Source organism: Bombina bombina, chromosome 9 (assembly GCF_027579735.1).
Source record: "Bombina bombina isolate aBomBom1 chromosome 9, aBomBom1.pri, whole genome shotgun sequence".
Lineage (NCBI taxonomy): Eukaryota > Metazoa > Chordata > Amphibia > Anura > Bombinatoridae > Bombina > Bombina bombina.
Window position 1 is genome coordinate 13,261,566 of NC_069507.1, and position 10,577 is coordinate 13,272,142.

General features: G+C 30.8%; 1 protein-coding gene across 1 annotated transcript in view; it reads left to right on the plus strand.

Annotated features, from left to right (window-relative positions):
* The window catches only part of ALOX5 (arachidonate 5-lipoxygenase), a 160,569-nt gene that overhangs the window by 96,310 nt on the left and 53,682 nt on the right, over positions 1–10,577 (plus strand). Inside the window, exons 6-8 of the mRNA XM_053691881.1 lie at positions 110–282; positions 849–995; positions 4,159–4,362. Of these exons, the coding sequence (XP_053547856.1) occupies positions 110–282; positions 849–995; positions 4,159–4,362 (524 nt within the window). The remainder of the gene's footprint in view (positions 1–109; positions 283–848; positions 996–4,158; positions 4,363–10,577) is intronic.

Consider the following 10,577-nt stretch of genomic DNA (forward strand, 5'->3'; position numbering starts at 1 on the left):
ATGGTTCCTATCCGAGAGGCTAATACCATGTAACCTAATGTTTTCAGTTGGGTCACAATGACATATTCATATGTACGTGTCACATACACTCTTGTCTTGTGTCCCATAGAGTACGTTATGCAGCACTGGCAGGAGGACTTCATGTTTGGTTATCAGTTCCTTAATGGCTGTAACCCGGTATTGATTAGAAGGTGCAAAGAAATTCCATCCAATTTCCCAGTGACAAATGAGATGGTAGATTGTAGTCTAGAGCGCAAACTGTCCCTGGAGCAGGAGATAGAGGTAAATAAATGTATAACGTCCTCTATTTGTGTCAGTGTCACATAAACCTCAACTCATTTATGCCGTTCCCAAAACCCTCTTTTTTCCCCTCTTCAGTCACCAGCCCTGTGTGTCCCCTTTTGTCCTTCACTCTCTCATCTGACATTTCTGTCACCTGTGAGCCCATGGATATGAGCATTTATTTCACCATGAAGATAAAGTAGTATATTAGAAACACAAAAGATGTGTGTGTGTGTGAGAGAGAGAGAGAGAGAGAGAGAGAGTTCACACCCCTGGCAAACCCTAGCACACCCTGGCACACACTAGCACACTCTGGAACACACTAGCACTATGTCTACACTTGTGTCTTGAAAGTATAATATGTACACTCTGGCTCAGCCTTGTCTCAGTTGAGTTTGAGCCGTATAAAGTGAAATCTTCCCAGATGATATAAAATAAAGTTGTTTTATAAACTTGTTCCTTGCTACCTATTGTTTGTCTGATAAAGCTAGTGTGATGTTAGTTAGGGTCACATCGACTTACATAGTACATAATAATCCTGTAAACATGTCTGCTTAATTCTACAGGAAGGAAACGTCTTTATTGTGGATTATAAAATGCTGGAAGGTATCTCCAGTAACAAGACTGACCCCTGCACCCTCCAGTACCTAGCGGCGCCCATCTGCCTGCTGTACAAAAACTTGGAGAACAAGATTGTGCCCATAGCAATCCAGGTGCCCTGTGCTATAAAGTTTTATGTGGGTGGACTGATATCTGTAGACAACATTGATGACACTTCTGTGTGACATCATTATGGGAACATATAATATCTCCATTTTACTTTCATTCTTAGGTTCATTTAAATATTGTATATTAGGTTGCAAGAAAAGAAAATGATGTCAGCACCAACGTCATCTTCTGAAAATGACATCACTCCCTCTGTTATATTAGTACCTTTAAGTGCAGCCAATCTCAGGCTGCATCAGCTGAGTCATCGGTCACAAAGCACTGGCTCCCCCTAGTGAATGAGTTGCAAACAGCTCGGTCACCCCCAGTCCTTGAGTCTCCCCAAAAGAGCAGATAATTGTTTCCCAGGTTAAAGGGACATTCAACACACAGACAGCTTATGATTAACTAGCCTGACACACCCACTGCTTGTGATTGGCTAGCCTGACACACCCACTGCTTGTGATTGGCTAGCCTGACACACCAATCGTTTGTGATTGGCTAGTCTGACACAAGCATCACTTGTGATTGGCTAGCCTGACACACACTGCTTGTGATTGGCTAGCCTGGAACACCCACCACTTGTGATTGTATAGCATGGCACACCCACCGCTTGTGATTGGCTAGCCTGACACACCCACCACTTGCGATTGGCTAGCCTGACACACCCACCGCTTGCGATTGGCTAGCCTGACACACCCACTGCTTGTGATTCGCAAGCCTGACACAATCACCGCTTGTGATGGGCTAGCATGACACGCCAATCACTTGTGATTGGCAAGCCTGACACACCCACCACTTGTGATTGGCTAGTCTGACACAAACATCACTTGTGATTGGCTTGCCTGACACACACTGCTTGTGATTGGCTAGCCTGGAACACCCACCTCTTGTGATTGCATAGCATGGCACACCCACCGTTTGTGATTGGCTAGCCTGACACACCCACCACTTGCGATTGGCTAGCCTGACACACCCAGAGCTTGCGTTTTGCTAGCCTGACACACCCACTGCTTGTGATTGGCTAGCCTGACACACTCACCGCTTGTGATTGGCTAGCATGACACACACACCTCTGCATGTTACAGACCTTTTTTAAAGGGATAGTAAACCCCAATATTTTCTTTTATGATTTGGATAGAACATACAATTATAAACAACTTTCCAATTTAATTCTATTATCAAATTTTCTTCATTCTCTTGTAATCCATTGCTGAAGGGACAGCATTGCACTACTGACAGGAAGCTGAAAATATCTATTTAGCCAATCACAAGAGACAAATGTGTGCAGGCACCAATCAGCAGCAGCTCCCACTAGTGTATGATATGTGCATATTCATTTTTTAACAAGGGATACTAAGAGAACGAAGCACATTTGAAAATAGAAATACATTTAAAAGTATCTTAAAATGACCGGCTCTATCTGAATCATGCAGGTTTAGTTTTGACTTTTCTATCCCTTTAATGTTTAAAGATCTTGTTTCTATGCACATCAACAAATAAACTACTCCTACAAAAAGTATGCTTAGATGCACAGTACAAGGGTAAAGGGAATTTGTAGTTATTAAACATAGAAAGGAGCTTTTATTTGTATTTATTTCAAAGACGGCAAAGTAAAAAAATCATCTTACATGAAAAAAGAAATACTGCTGTATAAGTAACAATCGCCTAGATTACGAGTTCTGCATTCGGAGGGGTGCGGTGCTAACGAGCAGTTTATGCTCACCGCTCACCTACAGACAGCGCTGGTATTAAGGGTTTTTACAAACTCGGCGTTAGCTGCAAAAAAGTGAGTGAAGAGCAAACTTTAGCTCCACATCTCACCTCAATACCAGAGCTGCTTACGTTAGCGGTGAGCTGGCTGAACGTGCTCGTGCACGATTTCCCCATAGGAATCAATGGGGGAGAGCCGGATGAAAAAAAGTCTAACACCTGCAAAAAAGCAGCGTTCAGCTCCTAACGCAGCCCCATTGATTCCTATGGGGAAAATACATTTTATGTCTACACCTAACACCCTAACATGAACCCCGAGTCTAAACACCCCTAATTTTACACTTATTAACCCCTAATCTGCCGCCTCCGCTATCCCTGACCCCTGCATATTATTATTAACCCCTAATCTGCCGCTCCGGACACCGCCGCCACCTACATTATACTTATGAACCCCTAATCTGCTGCCCCCAACATCGCCAACGCCTACATTATATTTATTAACCCCTAATCTGCCGCCCCCAACGTCGCGCCACTATAATAAAGTTATAAACCTAAGTCTAACCCTAACCCTAACACCACCTAACTTAAATATAATTAAAATAAATATAAATAAAATTACTACAATAAACTAAATTATTCCTATTTAAAACTAAATACTTACCTATAAAATAAACCCTAAGCTAGCTACAATATAACTAATAGTTACATTGTATCTATCTTAGGGTTTATTTTTATTTTACAGGCAAGTTTGTATTTATTTTAACTAGGTACAATAGCTATTAAATAGTTATTAACTATTTAATAACTACCTAGTTAAAATAAAGACCTCTTAAAGCTGCTTTTTAAGGCTAACGCCAAACTCGTAATCTAGCCGAATGTATCTCCCTTGGAATGCTAGAAAAGTTGGAGCGTTTTTAGACTGATATTGAATGCTGTTCAGATAATCATATGTTTGTACGTTAAACTGCTCTCTTAAGTGAGATTTGATCCACTTGTTAGGAACTTAAGTGAGAATTCTCTATCTGTACAGCACTTTAGTAAGCATAAAGTCAGAGAGCCCCTCCCATCCTAAAATAGTAATCCCAAGCAATTGAGTACTTATTGCAGGAAATATTATAAATATAAATGCTTGTGAGCGTTTTGCAACTTGGTTTAACAGGTGAGCTAGTTAAAAAAACAACAACAAAGTCCCCTGACGCTTCCTTATCCTGCAATAAGTACTCAATTGCTTGGGATAACTATTTATTTGTTGATAATATTTACATGCATACAGCACATCTATTTGTATTGACCTAACTAATAGACAATAATAACGTAAACAATTTCTTGGTTCAGCTTATTTCTATGCACTTGACATTCACACACAGGTTGAAGAGACTCCGCATTAAACTGTTCCTGTAAATACTCTTTATTGACTTGCTGGAATAATTAATCTTATTTTTATTTGTCATGATTCAGCTCAGTCAAGCACCCGGCCCAGAAAATCCAATCTTTTTGCCTTCTGATTCCCATAACGACTGGTTGTTGGCTAAAATCTGGGTCCGCTCATCAGATTTCCATATTCACCAAACGGTCAGCCATCTCTTGCGCACCCATCTGCTGTCTGAGGTCTTTGCCATCGGCATGTTCCGGCAGCTCCCGTCTGTGCACCCCATATTTAAGGTACCATGTATCTCACTTATTGCTGGTAGGGGTGGGAATACTTAGTACTGTTTGTGGCTTCATTTCCTTCCTAAACCACCAAACACTCAATTTCCCCCGAAATGTACAGTAAAAAGATCTTTATCTAACTGTCTCAGTGAAAACAAACTGACATACAACTAAAATCACATAGACTGACAAACTTGTAATAATAGAATTTATAAATACACATTTACAGAATTGTGGCGCTGTCAGATGTTTGATAGCTGCTGACATTTTCTCATTTTAGTTTTTAGATACATTTGCAATGCCCCAGTCTCATATCATTTAACAAAGAGAATTATGTTACAAACCTCTAGGACTATCAGTGTAATGCAGGTTCTGCTGATGTCTTTGCAAACATTGCTTCAACTTCATAATTATTTCTGCCAGTTATACACACATATACCTTGTGCAGCCGATGTGCCATTACTGCGAATCTAGGGGCAGCTGCACTGTCTGTAAAACATTAAACATTACCGTACAACACTCATTATGAGCCAGATTACAAGTGTAGCCGTATTTAACACTCCCGCTGGTGCGATAACTCCGATAGAATTAAGGGTTTTCCATGCGTCAGGTTGCGTTTGTATTACAAGTTAAAAGTAAACTGTTTTTCGCTCACACGCTATCCCGAAGTGTGTAAAAAGACAAACTTACAATATCGGGCATGCTATAACATATTCCCCCATAGAAAAAAGTGGGGGGAAAGACAAACACCCTACTCACGCGCAAACCCGATCGCATATTCTCAAGTGCACTAACCCGACATGAAAATATAAATGTTTCACAATGTTCTTCACATAGAAGATTATGTTGTTTTTATTCATAGATACATATTTCTACATATATCTGATGGTATTTAGGTACTATATAGTTATGCTTTTATATATATATATAAATGTCTGATGGTATTTAGGTACTATATAGTTATGCTTTTATATATATAAATATATCTGATGGTATTTAGGTACTATATAGTTATGCTTTATATATATAAATATATCTGATGGCATTTAGGTACTATATAGTTATGCTTTATATATATAAATATATCTGATGGTATTTAGGTACTATATAGTTATGCTTTATATATATAAATATATCTGATGGCATTTAGGTACTATATAGTTATGCTTTATATATATAAATATATCTGATGGTATTTAGGTACTATATAGTTATGCTTTATATATATAAATATATCTGATGGTATTTAGGTACTATATAGTTATGCTTTTATATATATATATAAATGTCTGATGGTATTTAGGTACTATATAGTTATGCTTTTATATATATAAATATATCTGATGGTATTTAGGTACTATATAGTTATGCTTTATATATATAAATATATCTGATGGCATTTAGGTACTATATAGTTATGCTTTATATATATAAATATATCTGATGGTATTTAGGTACTATATAGTTATGCTTTATATATATAAATATATCTGATGGCATTTAGGTACTATATAGTTATGCTTTATATATATAAATATATCTGATGGTATTTAGGTACTATATAGTTATGCTTTATATATATAAATATATCTGATGGTATTTAGGTACTATACAGTTATGCTTTATATATATAAATGTCTGATGGTATTTAGGTACTATATAGTTATGCTTTTATATATATAAATATATCTGATGGTATTTAGGTACTATATAGTTATGCTTTATATATATATATAAATATGTCTGATGGTATTTAGGTACTATATAGTTATGCTTTATATATATATAAATGTCTGATGGTATTTAGGTACTATATAGTTATGCTTTTATATATATAAATATATCTGATGGTATTTAGGTACTATATAGTTATGCTTTATATATATAAATATGTCTGATGGTATTTAGGTACTATATAGTTATGCTTTATATATATAAATATATCTGATGGCATTTAGGTACTATATAGTTATGCTTTATATATATAAATATATCTGATGGTATTTAGGTACTATATAGTTATGCTTTATATATATAAATATATCTGATGGTATTTAGGTACTATATAGTTATGCTTTTATATATATAAATGTCTGATGGTATTTAGGTACTATATAGTTATGCTTTTATATATATAAATATATCTGATGGTATTTAGGTACTATATAGTTATGCTTTATATATATATAAATATATCTGATGGTATTTAGGTACTATACAGTTATGCTTTATATATATAAATGTCTGATGGTATTTAGGTACTATATAGTTATGCTTTATATATATAAATGTCTGATGGTATTTAGGTACTATATAGTTATGCTTTTATATATATAAATATATCTGATGGTATTTAGGTACTATATAGTTATGCTTTTATATATATAAATATCTGATGGTATTTAGGTACTATATAGTTATGCTTTATATATATAAATATATCTGATGGTATTTAGGTACTATATAGTTATGCTTTATATATATAAATATATCTGATGGTATTTAGGTACTATATAGTTATGCTTTATATATATAAATATGTCTGATGGTATTTAGGTACTATATAGTTATGCTTTATATATATAAATATGTCTGATGGTATTTAGGTACTATATAGTTATGCTTTATATATATAATATTTCTGATGGTATTTAGGTACTATATATTTTATGCTTTTATATATATAAATATATCTGATGGTATTTAGGTACTATATAGTTATGCTTTATATATATAAATATATCTGATGGTATTTAGGTACTATATAGTTATGCTTTATATATATAAATATATCTGATGGTATTTAGGTACTATATAGTTATGCTTTTATATATATAAATATGTCTGATGGTATTTAGGTACTATATAGTTATGCTTTTATATATATAAATGTCTGATGGTATTTAGGTACTATATAGTTATGCTTTTATATATATAAATGTCTGATGGTATTTAGGTACTATATAGTTATGCTTTTATATATATAAATGTCTGATGGTATTTAGGTACTATATAGTTATGCTTTTATATATATAAATGTCTGATGGTATTTAGGTACTATATAGTTATGCTTTATATATATATAAATGTCTGATGGTATTTAGGTACTATATAGTTATGCTTTTATATATATAAATATATCTGATGGTATTTAGGTACTATATAGTTATGCTTTTATATATATAAATATATCTGATGGTATTTAGGTACTATATAGTTATGCTTTATATATATAAATATATCTGATGGTATTTAGGTACTATATAGTTATGCTTTTATATATATAAATATATCTGATGGTATTTAGGTACTATATAGTTATGCTTTATATATATAAATATATCTGATGGTATTTAGGTACTATATAGTTATGCTTTATATATAAATATATCTGATGGTATTTAGGGTACTATATAGTTATGCTTTATATATATAAATATATCTGATGGTATTTAGGTACTATATAGTTATGCTTTATATATATAAATATGTCTGATGGTATTTAGGTACTATATAGTTATGCTTTATATATATAAATATATCTGATGGTATTTAGGTACTATATAGTTATGCTATATAAATATATCTGATGGTATTTAGGTACTATATAGTTATGCTTTATATATATAAATATATCTGATGGTATTTAGGTACTATATAGTTATGCTTTATATATATAAATATGTCTGATGGTATTTAGGTACTATATAGTTATGCTTATATATATATAAATATATCTGATGGTATTTAGGTACTATATAGTTATGCTATATAAATATATCTGATGGTATTTAGGTACTATATAGTTATGCTTTTATATATATAAATATATCTGATGGTATTTAGATACTATATAGTTATGCTTTATATATATAAATATGTCTGATGGTATTTAGGTACTATATAGTTATGCTTATATATATATAAATATATCTGATGGTATTTAGGTACTATATAGTTATGCTTTATAAATATATCTGATGGTATTTAGGTACTATATAGTTATGCTTTTATATATATAAATGTCTGATGGTATTTAGGTACTATATAGTTATGCTTTATATATATATAAATGTCTGATGGTATTTAGGTACTATATAGTTATGCTTTTATATATATAAATATGTCTGATGGTATTTAGGTACTATATAGTTATGCTTTATATTAAATATGTTCTGATGGTATTGTAGGTATCTATATAGTTATGCTTTATATATATAAATATAATCTGATGGTGATTTAGGTACTATATAGTTATGGCTTAATAAATATAGTCATGACTGGTATTTAGGTACCTAAATAGTTTATGCATGTATATATATATATATATATATATCTGGTGGCATTTAGGTACTAGATATTTATGACTTTATATATATATAATATATCTGATGGCATTTGAGGTAGCTATATAGTTGATGCTTTATATATATAGAATAGTACTGATGGTATTTAGGTACTATATAGTTATGCTTTTATATATATAAATGACTGATGGTATTTAGGTACTATACGTTATGCTTTATATAATATAAATATGTCTGATGGTATTTAGGTACTATATAGTATATGCTTTTATATATAGTAAAATGTCTGATGGATTTAGGTACTATATAGTTATGCTTTATATATATCTATAATGTCTGATGGTATTTAGGTACTATATAGTTATGCTTTATATATATAAATATATCTGATGGTATTTAGGTACTATATAGTTATGCTTTTATATATAAATATATCTGATGGTATTTAGGTACTATATAGTTATGCTTTATATATATAAATATGTCTGATGGTATTTAGGTACTATATTAGTTATGCTTTATATATATAAATATATCTGATGGTATTTAGGTACTATATAGTTATGCTATATATATATAAATATCTGATGGTATTTAGGTACTATATAGTTATGCTTTATATATATAAATATATCTGATGGTATTTAGGTACTATATAGTTATGCTTATTATATATATAAATATGTCTGATGGTATTTAGGTACTATATAGTTATGCTTATATATATAATAAATATATCTTGATGTATTTAGGTACTATATAGTTATGGCTTTATATATAAATATATCTGATGGTATTTAGGTACTATATAGTTATGCTTTATATATAAAATATATCTGATGGTATTTAGGTACTATATAGTTATGCTTTTATATATATAAATATGTCTGATGGCATTTTAGGTACATATAGTTATAATGTCTTTATATATATAATATTATCTTGATGGTTATTTAGGTACTATATAGTTATGCTATATAAATATATCTGATGGTCATTTAGTTACTATATAGTTATGCTTTAGATATATTAAATATATCTGATGGTATTTAGGTATCTATATAGTTATGCTTTATAGTGATATACAAATATGGGTCTGATGGTATTTAGGTACTAAAAGTTATAGCCTTATATATATTAGTAAAATATATCTGATGGTTATTTAGGTTACTATATAGTTAGCCTATATAAATATATCTGATGGTTATTTAGGGTACTATAGTAGTTTGATGCTTGTTATATATTTAAATATATCTGATGTATTTAGATACTATATAGTTATGCTTTTATATAATAAATATGTCTGATGGTATTTTAGGTACTATATAGTTATGCTTAGATATATTATAAATATATCTGGTGGTATTTAGGTACTATATAGTTATGCTATAATATATAATATCTGATGGTATTTAGGTACTATATAGTTATGCTTTTTATATATATAAATATATCTGAATGGTATTTAGGTACTATATAGTTATGCTTTATATATATAAATATGTGTCTGATGGTATTTAGGGTACTATATAGTTATGCTGATATTATATATAAATATATTCGATGGTATTTAGGTACTATATAGTTAATGCTATAATAAATATATCTGATTGGTATTTAGGTACTATATAGTTATGCTTTTATATATATATAAAATATATCTGATGGTATTTAGATTACTTATAAGGTTATGCTTTATATATATAAAATATGTCTGATGTATTTAGGTACTAATTTAGTTATGCATGTATATATATATATATATATATATATATATATCTGGTGGCATTTAGGTACTATATAGTTATGCTTTATATATATAAATATATCTGATGGCATTTAGGTACTATATAGTTATGCTTTATATATATAAATATATCTGATGGTATTTAGGTACTATATAGTTATGCTTTTATATAT